The sequence below is a fragment of the Dipodomys spectabilis genome, unplaced genomic scaffold (assembly GCF_019054845.1).
Source record: "Dipodomys spectabilis isolate Male_0828 unplaced genomic scaffold, ASM1905484v1 ptg000424l, whole genome shotgun sequence".
Lineage (NCBI taxonomy): Eukaryota > Metazoa > Chordata > Mammalia > Rodentia > Heteromyidae > Dipodomys > Dipodomys spectabilis.
This window is the reverse complement of record NW_024871101.1, coordinates 1,188,683-1,209,138: the sequence shown is the minus strand read 5'-3', so window position 1 is coordinate 1,209,138 and position 20,456 is coordinate 1,188,683. Positions and strand designations below refer to the sequence as shown.

At 36.8% G+C, this 20,456-nt stretch overlaps 1 protein-coding gene across 1 annotated transcript; it reads right to left on the bottom strand.

The window, feature by feature from the left end:
• Positions 1-7,906: 7,906 nt before the first annotated feature.
• Positions 7,907-20,126, bottom strand: LOC122097689 (putative P2Y purinoceptor 10). Its single transcript, XM_042668297.1, has 2 exons — positions 19,998-20,126; positions 7,907-9,247 (listed from the first exon to the last, which is right to left on the bottom strand). The coding sequence occupies exon 2, from the start codon at positions 9,193-9,195 to the stop codon at positions 8,215-8,217; it is 981 nt and encodes a 326-aa protein (XP_042524231.1). The 5' UTR covers positions 9,196-9,247; positions 19,998-20,126; the 3' UTR covers positions 7,907-8,214.
• Between the last annotated feature and the right edge of the window lie 330 nt (positions 20,127-20,456).

Here is a 20,456-nt window from a genome sequence, read left to right as displayed (position 1 = left end):
TTCTCAATTTTAAAACTTTACCAAATGACCCCCAAATTGCAGTGTTGGTCCATATTTTAAAATGTCTGCTGAATTTTTCCTGTCTACGTACATATCTGTCTAGCCATTGAACTTGGACAGAGACTGTCTGTAGAAATGGCTATTTCTTCTTTGCCCACCGTAGGTGAGACTGACTGTGTACATTGCAAAGTGAAATCTGTTCCATGGGTCAAGCATTTATTGGCGGCCAGTGGCTTAAGACTTTCTGATGACCAATTTCTCTTATGTTTGATAGCCAAAACTCATGATTGAATTCTGTTTCTGAACATATGGTAATAATCAAATGGCATCAATGTACCTTATAAACTCCTTAAACTATTCAATGGTAGTCCTTTAAAACTGCCAGGCTTGAACTCAGAGACTGGCCACTGTCCTTTAGCTTTTTTTCTCAAGGCTGTCACTCTACTGCATAAGCCATATCTCCATTCATGCTTTTTAGGTGGTTAACAAGAGAAAACAGTCCCAAGGGCTTTTCTGGCCTGGTCATTTTCCAACCTTAGTCCTCAGATATCAGCCTCTTGAATTACTAGAATTACAGACAAAACCATGAGCACCAGCTTCTTTATGCCTTATTCACTCAGTTTTCAAAGACTAATGGGTATTTGTCTTTTCTCTTTCAATTTTTTTTCTGTTGTTACTGGGGATAGAACCCAGGACGTTCCACTTGCTAGGCAAGTGCTTTGCCACTGAGCTACATCCCTGCCCCTGATAGGTATTTGGACTTAGTTTTCTTTTCAGTTTGGAAAGAAGAGGAAGGAAATTTTTATTTCATTAGATATATATATAATTCGATAACTTTTATGTTGATCTAAGTTCACATTATTTGTGTGTGTGTGTGTGTGTGTGTGTGTGTGTGTGTGTGTGTGTGTGTGTGTGTGACAGAGAGCTCACAAGTACTAATACTGGGGCTTAAACTCAGGGTCTAGTTGTTGTCCCTTAGCTTTTCTGCTCAATGCTGGCACTCTACCACCTGAGCCACAGTTCCACTTCCAGCTTTTTGCTGGATAATTGGAGATAAGAGTCACAGGTAAGAGTCACAGACTTTACCCAGGTGGCTTTGAACTTCAGTCCTCAGATTTTAGCCTTCTGAGTAGCTAGGAGTCCAGATGAGCCACTGTCTTCTGGCTACACTAAAATTATTTAAATAAAACATGCTTTAAAATGTCTACTTAAGTATGATAATATTAGAATTCTAATGTATCCTGAATTAAATTTGCTAACATTATATTTAGGGTTTTTTGCTATATTTTTATAAAGGAGATTGAATTATTTCCTAAATGTTTTAATAAGAACAAAATTAAATTACAAAACAAATGAGTTTATTTCATAAGACTGTACTGAATTGGAATTTATATTTTCATTGAAAGTTATGAGGAATATACCAGGTATACACCAGGTATACCAGGGTGGAAAGATATTTAATATTTAATAATATTTAATAATTTTGTTCTTATACAATCACTTCCAGTTTATTATTGCTTTACTTTGATAATTCTTTCAAAAGTCATCCATATCAATGAGATTTTTGAATTTATTTTCATTAGTATATCAGTATTTTTTGGCAAAAACATCACTATGCTAGGCAAGAGCTCTACCACTAAGCTACATCTCAAACCTTTCTTCAATCCTTTTTGCTTTTCTTTGTGACAAATTCTCTCAATGTTGTCCAGGCTGGCTAAGACCTCACCATCTTTAGGTAGACTAGGCTGATCTTATACTTGTGAATCTCCTGCTTTAATTTCAAAAGTACCTGCAGGTAAGTGCTATCATACCAGACATAGCATCGATGTTTTAGTATCCATTCTATTTTCTACTATATGTATTCTTCATAAATCTAATATTGGGCATATAATGTCTTTGTATCATGCTGATCTTTGCGTCTAAATAATTATGATTTATTACATAAGTCTTTTTATAACATTCTATGGATGTTTCAGAACTTGCAATATTTTTACATGATTTTGTATCTACAAACTACAGTGCATTGTTGATTTAAATCCATCCATAAAAGATCACGTTTTTGACAGGATACAGGTGGCTCATGCCTGTGATCCTAGCTATTCAGAAGACTGAGAACTGACAGTTTGAACCAGCCCTGGTAGGAAAGTTTGTGAGACTTTTTTTCCAATCAACTACTAGACAAACTGGAAGTAGACATTTGGCTCAAATGGTAGAGTGCTAACCTTGAGCAAAAGAAGCTCAGGGACAGCACCCAGGCCTTGAGTTCAATCCCCAGGACCACCACTTGCACATAAATAATATAATAATAATATTATCTCTGGTCATGATGGGGAACCCAGCAGGATGCTGAGATAGGAGAATTGCAAGTTTAGGGCCAACCTGGGATATACAGTTCCTGCTTCAATGAAAAGGAAAGTTAACATGCTTGCCAAAAAATCTCTAGAAACCAGAAAATATAAAGTAGAAAGTAATGATTATTCATTACTCAATCCACCAAAGATTGACATTTTAGTGTATTTTAAGTTTTTTTTATATATTTGTGTTATGCTTCAAAGCTGAGGCCATCTAAGAATCATACACACACGCACACACACACACACACGCACTCACACTAATTTGTTGCAATGTAAAACATTAGCATAAACATTTAGAAATGGGAATGTGAAAAAATCAGGTGTTTTGAATTTTTAATGTTATCTGATGTGAAAATGGAGTCTGGTTGACTTTTCTGCCTGTGTTGGCCTTGAACCACAATCTTTCAGGTATTAGCTTCCTGAGTAGCTAGAATTATAGATGTGAGACACCAAGACCTGTCTGTTGTATATTACTAACTATTCATGTGTATATTTGTGAAATTATCTCTGTAACTTAAGCCTCAGAATGAACAATGTGTACTCCCCACCGAGTTTTTCTTTATACTCATTCTTATGTTCATTTTTAAGACCTTTTTATTTCCACAATTTTTATGATTCAACTTGATTTACTCTGCCCCTCAAACTCTAAATTCTATACTTGGCACCCAAGGTCTTTCATATTCTTTGTCTTTAAATTTGATGGCATTGTTACTTCTACCTTTTACATTTCCAACCAAAATATAGAATCCAGTGCTAATCACATTTCATCTTTTTTTTAACCCTTCACACAACAGGGAATCCAACAAAAATGTGTTCTATTCCCATGTATTTAGTGTCAACTTACAAAATCCTTTCCCACCATGCAAGAGCTAGTTCAAGTGCAATTTTTGAAGCCATAGAAATCTATTCCCAAGTTCTCAGAATTCTGCTACTCTCCTTTCCTTATTATCCAAATTGAAATTAAGCTGCTGTAAAACCAGTTGCTGCCTATTTTATGAACCCTGGTCATTCAAAAAACTGTATACATAATTTACTTGCACAAAGGAATATACAGATAAAAAATAGAAAGTAATTTTACCTTTCTAAAATAAAATTGTGTTTAATAACTAAAATGTCAAAGAATAAAAAGTCTTCACAAATTACTAGTAATTTTCAGGTTATAGCATACTTTTACTTATAATTTCATATTGCATTTGTAACATACTTGAATGAAACGTGAAATATTATCTCAAAGCTGTCAATATGGCAGCCAGACTTCTTACTACCTAAAAAGAGAGTATAGGTTTAAATTCCTATTGTTAGCATTAATCTCCCCTTATTGTACACCCTATTCCTGGAGAATATGTGAAAAGATGTAATAAGAAACTACTCTCATTAAAGAAATATAATAGATATTTGCAATATCTAGTATATGTATGAGTCAAGCAGAAAAGGTCAGATAATGTGATGTTAGGAAAATGAACCCTTAGATATGTATTTTAATGCTTTTTTATTTTATGCATTTGTTTCTAACGCATTTATAAGATTATCTCTTTGTTGCTTTGTATGTCCCTCCTCCACAGTCTAACCCCTGCTTTCACTATATTTGATGTCAGTATAACTTGTGGAGGAGATGGGGAAAAACAAGTCATTTAAGGATACAGGTGGACCTGTTGCAACAATGAGAAGTACAAGGTCATGTTGAAAACGAGCTTTACAAGTTGGTGGGGGGGGGGGGAGGGGGGAGGATTGGGGGGGGGAGGGGGAAGGTAGGGAAGGGATGTGAAGGGTAAACAAAGGAGGAGGCTGCAATGCTTGATAAGAAATGTACGCATTATCCTGCCCATGTAATTGTAACCCCTCTGTACAGTATGTTCACAAAAAAAATTAAATTAAAAAAAATGTTCAAAAAAAAAGAAATATAATAGAGAGTTAAATTTTCCAAATGAAGTTTTATACTTAATATTTTTATAGAATGACAACAAGTTTCCTATAAGCAATCTATTTACCAGGAATGAATACTATACCCATAATCTTTGCTAGTATTCAATGCTTTCGAAAGCTGAAGAGCATGCATAAGCAGGAATAAACTGCATTTAAGGTCATTTAAGTTGTTATAAAAATTATTGTATTCTTAGAAAAAGTAGTTTAGTAAAACTATCAGAAGGTTAAATATAGTTTCATTGGTGTTATGAGATTCTGAAAAGTTTCTAAGTGGATTTTCATAGGTGTTGTACAGAGGAGCAATATGGGCCTTTATTTCTGACTTTTTGAAAAGCCAATTGAAGGTTGTATGGTTTGTTGTCTTCCATGTGAAGGATTCATATATCAGAAAAAGCTGAAAGATTTCATTGAAATCATGTCCAAAATGAAATACTCCTTATGTAAATTTCCCACTAATACAAAATTCCTTTGTATGAATCAGTTGCAAGGAGGAAATATGAGGTGTGGTTCCTAAAAAACTGATGTTCCCTTTTTCTCTACATAGCAGGATGTGTAGTTCTAAATGAGTTTATTTCAAAGCTACTCCTTAAGGTAAGAATACTTATATAAGGGATTCTGATAGTACTGTTATTAATTCCAAGCATATCTGGAGAGCCACTTTAGGCAGGAGCCTCAGATTGTGATTAATACAGCACATACACACATATACACAAAAAGTTTTATTACATGATGACAATTTTCTCTTTCTCCTAGAAGCCCTGTTATGCATGTGATTTTTAATTCCTTCTTCTAGTTGCTTCTTCCTCTTCTTTATCCAATCTGCTCAAAGGGTTATTCAATGGCAAACCACTTCCCTTCTCCTCCATGCACACCAAATGTCCATGTTAGTACTTTAGTTCAGTATCAAAGGACAGGAGCGATGGGAATGAGCATGCCAAATATTCAGCAGAGCAGCTAGAGCGCTTGTGTTCAAATGGTTCATAACAATGTTGAAACAACATTCATAATCTTTGGAAAAATTAAGATGAAAATAGTGAAAGGGTGACATTGATCAAGATGTATTGTATTCATAAACTGCTTTGTTAAATAACTCATTGCTGGGTGCCGGTAGCTCACACCTGTAACCCTAGCTACTCAGGAGGCTGAGATCTGAGGATTGCTGTTTAAAGCCAACCCCCAGCTGGGGCAGAAAAGTCAATAAGACTCTTATTACCAATAAACCACCAGAAAACCTGAAATGGCGCTGTGGCTCAAGTGGTATAGCATTAGCCTCGAGCTGAAATGCTCAGAGACAGCACCCAGACCCAGAGTTCAAACCTCATGACTGAGAAAAAAAGAAAATTCTTTGTACAGTTACTTAAAGATAATAATAAAAGAATTAAAAATAAGTAAGTTTCCAGAAGGATTCACGTATTCCTGATATTCATTTATGATACAACAGTATCTTTTTTTTTTATCAAATTCTGTGAATTCTAATCACAAAGTTTCTTAAACCTCTCCTGAAATTTGTTCAGTCTGATGTGTGGTAATGCTCAAGAAAATGCAGTTAGGCCATGAATGTTAAAAAAAAAACTAATATTTTTCATGCATTTTTATTGTTATTATAAAGGTGATATACAGAGGGGTTATAATTACATACATCAGATTAAAGAAACATTTCTTTTTGAACAATGTCGCATCTTCCCTCACTCTTTCCCAGATTTTTTTCTTCCATCCCTACCCACAAGTTATATAGTTCATTCTCAACATAGTGTCTAGTGAGTTCACTCTTTGTTCACTCTTTGTCCCTCTATCTCTGTTCACCCCCCACCATCCTAAAGACAGATAAACAAGCACACACACAAAAGAAAAAGAAAACAAAAACAACAACAAAGAAAAACAAAACCTCTTGTTTCCACTTCCTGGAGTTCATTTTGATAAATATTATTTTATAGGATCAGAGGCACATATGTATTGTGCTTTTGTGTTCCTGTCCCAAGAATATTCTCCTTTGGTCTCACTGTGTGTGAATGCCATAAAGGAAATGCAAATCAAAACAACACTGAGATTCTACCTCACCCCAGTTAGAAAGGCCATTACCAAGAAAAATAACAATAACAAATGCAAGCAGGATGTGGCCAATAGGGAATGCTACTACACCGTTGGTGGGAATGTTAATTTGTTCAACCTCTGGAAAGCAGTTATTGAGGGTCCTTAAAAGACTAAACATAGAGATACTTTATAACCCAGCAATCCCACTCCTGGGCATTTATCCAATAGACCACAAACAATACCACACTAAAGCTACCACCACAACCATGTTCACTACAGTATGATTTACCATAGCCAAGATATGGAATCAGCCCAGATGCCCCACAGTAGACAAATGGATCAAGAAAATGTGGTATATTTACACAATGGAATTCTGTACTTCCCTCAGAAAGAATGATATTGTACCATTTATAAGGAAATAGAAAGACTTGGAAAAATTGTATAGCAATAAACCAAACCCAGAGAAATATAGGCTGCGTGATTTCCTTTATTTGTGGTACCTGTAATGTATCTATAAATCTACAAGTAAACACACTGCATGGAAAAAAAATTAAAAATACTGCAATATGATAAAAAAAATCTAGTTTTATAAAATGATCACTCAATTTAACATCTTTCTTTCATCTACATATTGAATTTGTATGACTTGTATTAAGTCTTAAGATGTATTTTGTGGGAAACAGTGAACTATTTGGGTCTCCACATTGGAGCTCCACAAACTGGAACAGTGTTAGGACAATAAATCTATCATGGGGGATTTTGTAGCCTGAAAACTGACAAGCTAACATAGATTTTTAGATAAACCAAGAAAATAATGTCAAAATGGCCTTTATCTCATGTGGCTTAGTTTATGTTTCTTCATTACTGAACTCAAGTTCAGTATTGTCCTAATACTAATCAAGTTTTAAATTCACCTAATATAACAACATAAAGAGAATAACATGGTTAACATGCTTACGTGATGTATAATAAATTTTGGCCTACCAGGGTTAATCCTGAGGCAAGTTACCACACATCTTTGAGATTCCATTTTCTCATTTATTGTAACTTTCCCCATGAGAACAGTTGTATTAGAAGCTCCAAATTAAATCTTATGTATGAAAATATCTAACAAAATAAGAACCCAGAACAAAGTGACACTGAGAAATTTTAAATGAATGAATTTCCATGTGGTTTCTTTAGTAACAGGATGGTGACCTCAACTATTTCTGTCACTTTGACTTTTGCTTTTATGTCTTAGAAAGATTGGAGAATTTTAAACTTATTTATAAATGAGTTCTTATGAAAGATTTACTTTTATGCGTGAAAAAAATGCTGCATGTATTATATATCACTAATAATATCCTCTTTACTGAAGAAATTGATATGTTTAGATATTTTTATTTAGTAGGAAACATCTGTCAAAAATTGATTTAGGCCAGGCTTTGGTGGCTCATGTCTGTAATATTAGCTACTCAGGAGGCTGAGATCTGAGGATCATGGTTCAAAGCCAGCTCAGGTGGGAAAGTCCATGAAATTCTTACCTCCAATAAAAATTACCAATAAAAAAAACTGGAAATGAAACTGTGGCTCAAGCTGTAGAGTGCTAACTTTGAACAAAAGAAGCTCAGGGACAGCACCCAGACCCCGAGTTCAAACTCCAGGACAGGCAAAAAGAAAATAAAAGTCTCTTAACTGATGAATTGCCTTGAATTTTAAAGAGGAAACCTGAGTCCCATGTTCCCTGTTCTCTAACATTTTTCATTCTACCCATACCATCACAATCCTGTGACCACATCTGATATACAAGAAAACATTTCGTTCTGTTGTTTCCTAAGTGCAGTTAAAGAAATTGGCTGATAATTGTGGTCTTTGGGAAAAACCAAAGAACATAGGTAAACAACATCATACTTGAAGTTACTTCACTTTAGCCAACCATTGATGACCCACTCTCCTTACTCATGAGACGGGAACGGGTCACAGAACTGCTGTGACGAGATAGCTGGTCACGAAATTCTGAGGCCATGAAATAATAAAGAATTGGATCCAAAAGACAGCAGAGGCTTGCAAGGCACAGACAAAAAGGATGAAAATACAGAGTGCTTTGGGCAATGGGACAGCTACTAATAATGGTTTCCTTTACCATGGTATAAAAAACAAAATTGATGTGATAGGGAGTAAAGCAAATGAAGAAGACTGCAGCGCACATAAAAACCATCCGCAATGCTTTTCGCCTCTCACTGATCCCAGCCATCGGTGGCTGACTCAAAGATATGGTGGTTTTCCAGGTACAACATGCAATGATGATCACTGGGACCACAAAGCCAGCTAGCTCAGCAATTGTAACCATTGGAACCAAAACCACCGCATTCATTTTCTTATAACCAAGATCAGCAAAGCAGGAGTCACTGTTGTTGCCTAACCCAGCACTTCTCAGGATGGGAAATGGCAAACAGGCAGTCCCGACGATAACCCAGATTGCAGCACTGATGCCCACATCATACCTACGCTTCCAGTTTCTGGCTCTGAATGGCTTGAGGAGAAAGAGGCACCTCTGAAGGCTGATGCATGTCAGGAAGCAAATGCTGGCATACATGTTGAGATACTTCAGGTAGAAGCACAGCAGGCACAGGGCCCTCTGGAAAGGCCAGTGGTGGCTGATGTAATAGTAAATCCGGAGGGGTAAGGACAGCACGTGGGCAAGATCAGCCACAGAGAGGTTGATCATGAAAATGATGGCTTTGTTTTTCTTGCCGATGAAGCGACAGAGAACCCACAAGGCTGCACTGTTGGCCAGAAGACCAGGGATGAAGATGATGATGTAGGTGGTCGCATAGAGGGTGTACTGAAATGACATACTCCTGATATTGCAGTTAGTCTCAGCATTGCTGGTACTGTTACTCTCCATCTTGAATGTTTCTGTATATTCATCAAGAAAAGCTGCAGATTTATGATCCTAGCTGAAAGCAAAAGCACAAACAAGAATATAATAGTTAACTAGTTCGTTAGCCCAACACCCAAATCGCTAATGTTTTGAGAAATATAGACTATTAGAATTAGGAGGACTTAATTGTAAATAAAGAAGTATTAGTTTAGGAAAGATATGCTTAACTGATCCAAAGTCATTCGGTGAATCAGTTAAAGAAGGACAGCATTAGCCAGATGCCCGTGGTTCACGTCTGTAATCCTAAGTACTCAGGAGGATGAGATATGAGGATTGTGGTTCAAAACCAATGCAGGCAGGTAAGTCCTTGAGAGACAGAAAACTGGAAGTGGTGCTGTTGCTCAAGTGGCAGAACGCTAGCCTTGAGCTGAAGAGCTGAGGGACAGAGCCCAGGCCCAGAGTTCAAGCCCCATGACAAAAAGAAAAGAAAAGAAAAGAAAGCCAGGACAGCATTGTCCCACAACTGTCTTCCCAGAGTATTCAAATTATACCTTGAAAGCAATGATGCCTACACAAAAGAATGACAGGAGAACAACAGACTTTTATTTTATTCTGGAAATTTTCAGATTGGGAAAAACTTTTGGTAAACATCTATATCTACTGCCATATAATATAAGTAGAAGTCATGCCCCTAGTGTTTATTACAGTTACATGTCTATGACACGGAAGACCTTGGACCTCAAATGGAAGACAAATGCTTAATCTCCATATGTACCCTTCTTGCAAACAAAATTGTGCAAGAATATTTCTGTTATAATTCAGGGATGATTCTTATTTTATTCAGAAAGAAAAGGAAATGAGAGGGTTCCCCCCCCTCAGGTGGGACAAAATGTTGTTATGGTTTCTAGCAAGGTTTTTTCCTGTTTTGTACTAAGTAAATTTACAACAGTAAGACACTGTAGTAATATTAGGTTCTCCTTATTAGTGACATATTGTCTAATCCTACACCAACACATAATGACGTATTAAAAAAAAAAAAACAAAACTCTCAGTAGCAGATTCACAGATAGAAAATGGTTAGTTTTGAAAAGTTTTTGTTACTCTAAAGGGCACTTTTATTTTTCCTCCTCTTCTCTTTTACTTACCTGATGACCTATCTGCATATGTCCAAAAGAGTCACATAGCCATCTTGTAGATATATGTGTTGTGACTTAGAAAGTAGAAGGATGCTCGTAGGTGAAAAGACAGGAAAGCCTCATGCAGTAATCGAAGATGTACCCCATTATCAGAAAATGAAGCTTTCATCTATTCTCTCTTATTTAATTCTCTCAGCCATCCTAAAAGTAAACTATCATTACACTCAGGATGCAAATGAAGGAACTGACGTTCAGAGAGGTTTAGTAAATTGCCTGAGTAACAAAGCTAGAAAATGGTGAACATGGGATTTACCATCTTACAAACTTGGTCCGAAGCTTATGTTATTTTCCCTAAGCTGTTTGCTCCCTGCCTAGTAGGAACTACTTAGCAGAATGCAGCTAGCTTAACTAACCATCACATGTTGACTACAAAATATATGTTAAAGCTTACCTAGGTCCTCAACTGGCCATGCTGTTTTGGGAGGTTCTATAACTTTAAGAGGTGGAGCATAGGTAGAGGAAGTATTTATCTTAGGGGGTATCTCATCCTTGGCCTCTCCCCCCAACTCTGTTTTCTGTTAACTACTATGGAACCTGCCATACCTTCCTGGCCATATGAACTGAATCTTCTGAAACTGAGAGCAAAAATAAATTTTCCACCTTAAGTTATTACCTCATGTATTTTGGTCATGGTTCCACACATTTGTTATGACATGCAAAGCACACATTATGTTAGAGCCTTTCAAATCCCACAGTAGAAGTCATGATCTGATAATGGGTTTGCTCTAATTTGGTTGTTAGGATAGAACTAAGTATTTGTCCTCATACAGGCCAGACTCCTACTCCACTACCCACTTTGACTTTGGTATTGCTATCACCTATCAAACATACAGAGGCTGAGAGGGAGCAAAGGAAGATACAAATGTAAGTGTATTATGTGTTCCAGAACAAAGAACAACTCACACCCACTGAAATCACACTTCCACTTTTGCACTTAACAAACACAGCTATTTGCTTTTACTTCACTGGTGTAGAAAGTTTCACTTACTAATAAGATATATATTGTTCACACTTTTATGTTGAATATCAGTGCCCAATTAGGGTGAAAAGTCCTGTTATTCCTTCATTTATCTTATGGGTTTATTGTCTCTGAAATTTGCAGTTTATTGTAAGCTTAGAGACTGTCATAAGGGACCTGTTTTACAAAGCCTCTTCTCTTCTATAGAATGAGGGGAAGGTAACAAGAGTGTTTCCCTGAATCTTCTTGGTGACAATAATTGTAAAATCCCCATGCAAGGGAGAGGCAGGGGGAATTTATTGTGGGTTGGGGTAGACTGTCTTAGAGTATTTAGGTTCCTGTGAACAATTTGTATCACTCTCAAATTTAAGACAGGAGCTCAACATAGGATTCCCCTCACAGGAAAGTGCAAAATATCTCTCTCCCTCCCCCTGCTAGCTCTCTTTTGATCTCCCTATCTGTTTCCGGATGGTTTGCCTTCCTCCTCTTACTAATCTTTTTCCTTTTCAATCTAGCTATATATCTTTGGTCCCTTACTCATAAAAAGATGTGAAATAGGTGACTTACTTCTCAGTCTGTGCTTCCTTTTTCCAATCAACATTATAGCTCTCTCCCACAACACTTCAGCTGGAGATTGGAGAGTCATGCTAACCCTTGCCACTATACTTCCCCATATATTCCTTCAGAAACTAGGTGATTTATCCTCCTAAAAGTTTCTTTTAATCCATGCCTACCTCTTGTCACCATCATAATTTAGGCTACTGTCATCATCCTTTTCACTACTACAACCTCTATTACACTAGTCTGCCTGCACTCCCGTTTTACCTTCTTAAGTGCATCCCCTATACTATGTCTAACATAAATATTGCCGTTAATGAGAATAACATTTTATTTATAAGCTAAATATATAATGTCCTTCATCCTCACAGCAACTCCATAGTTATTTCCAAAGAAGTTTCTGTGGAAACAAAATAAAGCACAGAAGTGGATTCGAAGTATCACTTGAAAGATGTCAGTTTTCAATCAACAGCTGTATGAGTGGGATGGATACAGGAGAGGAAAAGATGGGAAGGGGATACAGGCATGAATGAATAATATTCAATGATCCCAAACTATAAAATGAATAACTTAATGCAATGGAATCGCAGGAGGTTTTATTCCAGTTGATGAATAGGGTTAAATAGTAGAAAGGGTTGACTACGAAGTGAGAGAGGCAGAGTGTGAAGGAGGAAGACATTGTAAAAGTAATTGATACCAGACCATGAAAAACTTTTGAATGCACTTCATACAGAGTCATTGAAAGATTCTGAGAAAACATACGATATTACCATACTTGAGCTTTAAAAAGATCACTGTGGCAACTGTTGTATATAGACTAGAATGATGGAACACAGACAATCCAAATAATTTAGGAATAAGTAGTGTAATCAATAGTTTAAGTCTGCTGGGGTTGAGGGTGTCTCAGTGTTCAAAACATAATAGTCCAAGGCAATTGAATAGGTAGTTGTTCACCCTCCTACTGCAATAGTCGAGATGATAAAGAATGAGATGTGAACTTGATATGACAATAAATTTTAAACTGAAAGTCAGCTGGTAAATTGGCCAATTTTTAAAACTGAGGGCTTAAAAATAATTTCATTTATAAAACAATATGCTAAGCTGGGTGCTGATGGTTCACATCTGTAATCCTAGCTACTCAGGAAGCTGAGATCTGAGGATCAGGGTTCAAAGCCAGCTGGGCAAGAAAGTCTGTGGCTCAACTTAAAATACAAAGTTTACTTGGAATGATACAAATAGAAATCAATAATCTCTAGCCTGATTGTTTTCTCCAGATGCTTTTGCCATGAATCTGATTCTCCTTTTCCCCTGCTGGCTTTTTAGCACCTTTACAAAGCTACAAAGGCTTACTCCTGTTTCTCTCAATATATCCCAACCCTTACCTCACAGAGAACACTGTGATTATTGAGTGAGAAGTTGTTCAGCTCTATTCATTGTCAGCTCCGAACATTCGATCTTGGTTATTGTCCAATGCATACTCCCAAATGCAACTTCTCTTTCTGTTTCTTCAGATAACTTCCTTACTCCTCTTATTTCTCCCATGACCTCCTTTCATAGATTATATACTCTTTTATTCCCATATCATATCTCCTCCAGTCTCAGTGAAATCTTTGGTATCAAGTCACTTTTCTCCCACAAATAATTTTTCTGTCTGTTCTACAACTTATTTTAGCCCTTTGGCATCTTCTTCCTCTACTTAAAAAATCTAAATAATAATTGTTTTTTTCTCGATAATTGTTTATGCTACTTTACTGATTGCCTTTCCTCATGTAATATCCATTCCAATGCATGCCTATTTCTCCAAGTTCACCTCAGTCTTTAGTTCACTGGTTGTAAGCTATCAAGACAGAAATGAGACTTTCTAATGCCTCTTATGGAAGTAAGGCATCTCCAGTCTGTTGTCATCTATGCAGGATAATATGCTACCTTTCCCAAATATGACAATGAAGACTTTTTTTTTTTTCTAGAAAGAAGTGTCTGCCAACAGGGAAATGACCAGCACAGAGTTATAATCTACTTAGTGAAGCAGTGTTTAGTTTCATTTTCAAAGTGTGGCTTGAATTACATTTCAAACAATCTTACTCTGATCTCACTTTCCAAACTTTTAATAAATGTATAAGCTTCACTAGGATAATATAGTATCTCTGAAGGAAGACTCTATATCTTAGATGGTTAGATCCTTTACTCTGCCTCACAAAAGTCTAGTTATGCAGTAGAGACTCAATTGATACACTTAAGTTTGTAAAGTTGCAACTATGGAGAACAGCCACCAATTAACAGGCAATTTCACTTCTTATATCACTCCTGTGAGCTTCTGTCCCAGAAAAGAACAATAATATTTCTTTGCACCTGAGGAAAACAAGGTAAGATCTTCTAATTCTTGTAAGAACTGAGTTATTATTACTATCATTATTATTAGATCATTTTATAGACCAGAAAGCAAACTTGTAGCAGGATTAAGTGACTTTTCTAATGTCAAAGAGTATAATATTTGTTGTTACAAGTTTCTTAACAAAATAGAGAAACTTGGCACTCTTCTTATCCAAACAACTTTTTTGCAAGAAGAAAGGAAGTACTTTAAAATGACATCTCCATGACTAATACTGTTCCTAAAAGGTGAAGAAACTATTGCTTTTAGTGTTAGTTCTAGCACTTTTATGTATATTTACTGTGCTTATATGAAAATAACAGCCCAGCAGGTGTCAGAGTGGGGTTATATCAAAACTGAAGATCTTTATGTGAAGTTTTGACTGTCAACTGAAATCAAAACAGATCTGTAGATAGAAGTGATAGGACATTTTATAAACAACAGAGGTGAGATGAATTAGGCAACACTTGTATGGCAAGAAAGACTGTAGAATGGTTGAACATATTTTTGTAATTACTGGGCTTGGATATCAGAAACTTGGATTCTCACAGTCAAATGCTAACTCTGTGATAAACCCATTCCTTCCTATGCATTTCATTTTATTCATTACTTAGATAAGACAATGACCTTTCACTGTTTTCCAGCTCTAACTCATCATGATTGTATGGATATTGCCTCTCTCACCTCCTGCCTGTAATGCAGCCAGAACTATCACTGCCATTCCTAATGCAGCCCCTGTCACCTCAGCATTCACATTCTGGATTATACTTCTCAAATCATTATAAATGTGTGTACAATTGCTATCAATCATGAATACAAAGATATATTATGAATAATCAGCTCAGGATATTATCTCTAATTTACAGATGAAGAAATTATCACTCAAAGAAGTAGTCCCATTTCCTGTTAGGTTAGCAAATTAAGTAAGTAAGCTGCAGAGGTTGCAATGTGGCTTCCAGGAATTAAAATGAACCTTCTTTCTCTACTAACAACTTTTAACACCCCCCCCCCAACCTCCTCTTTTCATCTTCACCAGTATGTCAAGAGTACCACTAAACAAACATGTTTATCAGAATTATTTCTCAGCTTTTCTCAGATGTTAGAGTAAGCCTGCAAGTTTGACATCTTGCAGGAAAAGTTACATGTAGAACAAAATTTGATGAGGTGGGGCTGGGAAGATGGCTCAGTGGTAGAGCGCTTGCCTCAGCACCACATAAGCAAAAAGAAAAAAGCCGGAAGTGGCGCTGTGGCTCAAGTTGTAGAGCACTAGCCTTGAACTGAAGAGCAGAGGGACAGCGCCCAGGCCCAGAGTTCAGGCCCCACAACCGGCAAAAAAAAAAGAGTTTTCATTTCCTGAATTAACTCAAATCAACTCCAAAATAACCCTTCTTTTTTTCTTTTTTTATTGTGAAAATACCATACACAGGGGTTACAATTACATGAGCAAGGTAATGAGTACATTTCTTATCAAGCATGGTTGCCTCCTCCCAAAATAACCCTTCTTGACATAAGAAACAGAGATTTGGATGTATTCTGCCACTCTAGGTATGTGTCTCCACTAATTAAAGGAGTGAAAACTATTTATTTGCTTAATATTAATTAAAGCAATTAGACTATTCATAAACTAGTTTTGAATTTGACCTTTCATATTTTCTATTGGATTCTTACTTAGGAAGTAAACCTAATTAGACATCATATTCGCCTGTAGAGCAGCATTTTATAGATAGAATGGAAAGTATCATGATTGTTGAGCAGATTTGGAATTATATCATTACTTATTTATTGGCTCACTAGCATAGAATAATTCACTTCATATTGTTGTTTGTTTCCCCATTGATAAAAGCAGGACAATAGTTGCTGACATATAGTTAGAAAGGGTACATTGAAAAGGTATGTACTAATCTTCATGTCCAGTACACAATAAACATTAACTATTAAGTTCATTTGCTCCTGTATAGTCTTCTCTCAAGTTCTTTGATCGGATCCTATACTTTTCTGGAACTTTAATATCAGCCTCCCTCTCCCACACACACACAAAATAAAAACCACTTACAAGAGATGGCTTGGTCTAGAAGAGTAATTCTTAAACTTAATAGATGAGAAACATTTATTACTCAAAAATATATACACATTACTATAATAAATATATGTTAAAAGAGAAACAAATTATTATCCCTGTAAGATAAACTGCTGAAAATGGACCATACTAAAGCTATCAGCACACCTATGTTTAATGCAGCATTATTCTCCATAGCTAAGATAATAGAAACAACTTAGATGTCCATTCATCCAGTAGATGAATGGATTAAGAAAATGTGGTATCTATACACAATGGAATTCTATACCTCCATCAGAAAGAATGACATTGCCCCATTTGTCAGGAAATGGAAAGACTTGGAAAAAATTATATTAAGTGAAGTAAGCCAGGTGCAAAGAAACATATGTCCCATGGTTTCCCTTATTTGCAATAACTAGTATATATCTGAGACAAGCAGGAAAGGTCAGATAAAATGATGTTAAGCGAAATGAACCCCACGATAAGGACACAAGTTTTTTTTCCTTTCTTGCTATTGTTTCTAATGTATTTATAAGGTACCACATGATTTTTTGTTGCTTTGTATGTCCCTCCCCCACGGTATAACCCCTGTTCTCACTGTATTTGATTTGGTATAATTTGGGGAGGGAAAGGGAAAAAATTCTTTAAATAGGGATACAGGTTGACCCATTGCAACAATGAGATGTACAAGACACTATGTTGAAAAACAAACTTTACAATTTAGGCGGGGGGGGGGGGGTATGGGGAGGGGAATGTAGTTGTGGAGGTGAGAGGGAAGGGATGGTGGGGGAAACAAAGGAGGAGGCTACAATGCTTGATAAGAAATGTACTCATTTCCTTGCTCATGTGATTATAACCCCTCTGTACAGTGTTTTCACGATAAAAAAACATTTAAAAATGAAAATAGAGACTTATAAAATCTCCTTGGTTTTTTGGCACATGGAACATGGAAAAGTTTAATGTAATGAAGTAGGTTTTTCTATGAGTCCAAGGGCTGGTTCCTAGGCAAGCAAATCCACAGCAACCTTGTAGCGAAATTTTTATGTTACTCCAGGGGAATCATGGCTTGAAAAGATTTAAAAATGCTAAATGAGTGACCGTGTAGTGTGAAAATCCTTTTTCAGAGCTCTTTCCTTATCTTTTGTTTGTACTTCATAGTATTTTCTTTTTTTCTTTTTTTTTTTTTTTTGTCGGTTGAGGGGCTTGAACTCTGGCCTGGGTGCTGTCCCTCAGCTCTTCAGCTCAAGGTGAGCGCTCTACCACTTGAGCTACAGCACCACTTCTGGTTTTTCTAGTGGTTTGTTGGAGATAGGAGTTTCACAGTCTTTCCTGCCTGGGGTGGTTTTGAACCGTGATCCTCAAATCTCAGCATCCTGAGTAGCTAGAATTACAGGCGTGAGCCACCGGCACCTGGCTATTCATAGTATTTTCTTTGAAAAAATGATAGTTATTTCATTTTTAAAAATGAAAACACTTGTCTGTGGTCCAAAAGTTGAAGCTCTATGATAAGTCCATCTGAAAGAAAAATGTTGCAGCCACTAGGAAAGATTACAGGGTTCTTTTACAGACCTGTGCTACATTCCACAAGGTACACTCTACTCCATAGTTCTCCACTATGGCTCTACTATGTGGCATCTCATGACATATAACTATTCCTATGATTCCTAGAATCATGCAATTTTATTGCCAAGACCATCTATTTCAAACCCTTTTTCATTGTTATGAGTGAGATAACTAAGCCTCATATAAATAAAACAAGACCACAAATGAGATATTGCTAGGATGTTAACTAAAACTCCAGCTTCTTAATTTCTTCTATGCTGATCTATTTCATCATTCTGATTGTGAAGCATTTGAGTTGATAATAGGTGAGAACAAAAAGAACATAATATGATCCAATATATAATTAAAATTTTTTGCAAAAAAATTTAAAATAAAATATAGACCATCCCCCTGCATTCCATTACTCTGGTTGTTATGATCTTTATGACATCAGATTTTTACAACAAATATCTCTGTCCTTCTCTCTAGAGATTTGACTAGAATTATAGACTGGTCAGCCTCAAAACGTCTCAATAGAGTTATCATAAGCATAGCTATCCAGTAACCTCAAACTGCCTAAAATGTAACTGTCCATCTGAAGTCATGCTCCCCCACTGCCTGTACCACTTGAACTAAACAACTTTCCTAGCTGGGCCCAAAAAGGAACCTCAAATGTCCAAAAACAGACCAGTGTTCAACACAACTCATGGAAAACCACAATTAGCCCAAAGTTCTGACCTGATTCTCAGTTGAGGATGGGAGATTTGAAACCTCAATAACAATAATACCTGCTTTAGCCATGAATGATTTTGCTGTATTTTAGGATGCCTAAATTTCCCAACTAGTAGAAATAGTGACTCCATACATCCATTTGAACAAATTAAAAAAAAATCTCCACACTTGTAGGGTTTTAGAAACTCAAATTAATCCCTACAAAATAAAACAAGTACATGTCCGCTATCTTTTTATTTTTTGGGGAGGGATTCCAGTCATGGGGCCTGAACTCTGGGCCTGGGCACTGTCCCTCAGCTCTTCAGCTCAAGGCTAGTGCTCTACCACTTGAGCCACAGCTCCACTTCTGGCTTTTTTCTTTTTGCTTATGGGGTGCTGAGGAATCGAACCCAGGGCCTCATGCATGCAAAGCAAAGCAAGCTCTCTACCACTGAGCCACCTTCCCAGCCCCTCCACTATCCTTTTATCTAGTGGGATCCTACTGTCAACTGACTTCAGGTAGGAAGTCAGTATCTGCCCTGAGGCACTCCTTAACTAGAAACTTCTTTCTGAGTCAGTCATGTTATCTCAAAACCAGAAAAGCTCTACCACCCAAGACAATAACAATAATCAATGAAATGATAAATCCTTCTTCTTTGGGGTTCTACTATCCAGTAGGGTTGGAACTGTGACAGAAAGTACCATTTTAAAGGAACAAGGAACCCCTCTGAGCACATTCTGAAATATTTTGGTACATTTTCTCTTTTCCTAACCTAAAACCCATCAGAAACACACATGTATTTATAGTATTGTCTTGAAGGTGCAGTTTGCTCTTCCTCTCGTGTAAAGAGAAGATGATATTAATGATACATGTCCTTGCTGTAGCTCAGTAGCTAACTAGCTGGGTATTTATAATTGTCTTCACCTTGAAGGTTCTGCACCTCTACATGCCTTTCCCCTCCAAACATCTCTTTCTTTTTTCCTAGAAGAAATTATTACTTGTCTCAGTATCACTACAAGCTAATGTTACTGAATCAAGGACCTTAGTCATGAAAACACTTCTTTTGCAACTAAATAAACTGCACTTAATCCTCTTTTATTCAAATCCCCCTTTTATTGTCTAGGCATGTCAAAATGTCTCAATAAGTCTCAATGGGCACAATACCTTGCTCACCACTTGCTGGCATCTTTCCTGGTTCCATTCTACAAAGAGACCTTTGCAAAGTGTGAGAAACACCACAGCCTTAGGGTTCCTGATGTAACTATGGTAGCTGATGGTGTTAACCTTAATCTGGGGCTCTCTTCAGACTCACCTTCACTCCTGCTGACAATTTTGATTCAGACACTGACCCAACATTAGTTTCTATTCTGATTTCTGTGCTACCACCAGTCCTTCACATGGAATCTCTAATCCCCAGGTGCTAGGTTCTAACTTACCCTTGTAGTCAGCCGGGATAAGTACTCTTGTTTCTTTGCAAGCAGCTAGTTGTAAAAAAGCTTAACTCTGCATGGCATGCATATATCTTGCTGAAAATTCGGTGTTGAAAGAGGAAGTTGAGTACATTTCGGGTCTCACCACAAAAACCTTATTTGCACGGCCTGAAGGTAAGTCCCTTTAGCAAATGACGCTAGTCAAATTTTGTTTCCTATTTATTTCATTGGTGCAGAGAAATTCAAAGAGGAGGGAATAATAAAAAAAGATCTATGCACAAACAAATGCCAGCCTTCATCACTGTTCCCCACCTTATTTCCTTCCACCACAACTCCATGCTTGTCTACTACATTCAAGTAGGTTCTATGGTAAGATGAGATTTTTCAAACAAAAACTAAAGAGTGCTTACCTAAGAACAGGAAACCTGCTGCTTCTCCAATCCTGGGGAGGAGTCTGAGGAAATC

Coding starts and splice junctions, on each gene's coding strand:
- LOC122097689 (XM_042668297.1), bottom strand. CDS start 9,195: ATGGAGAGTAACAGTACCAGCAATGCTGAGACTAACTGCAATATCAGG.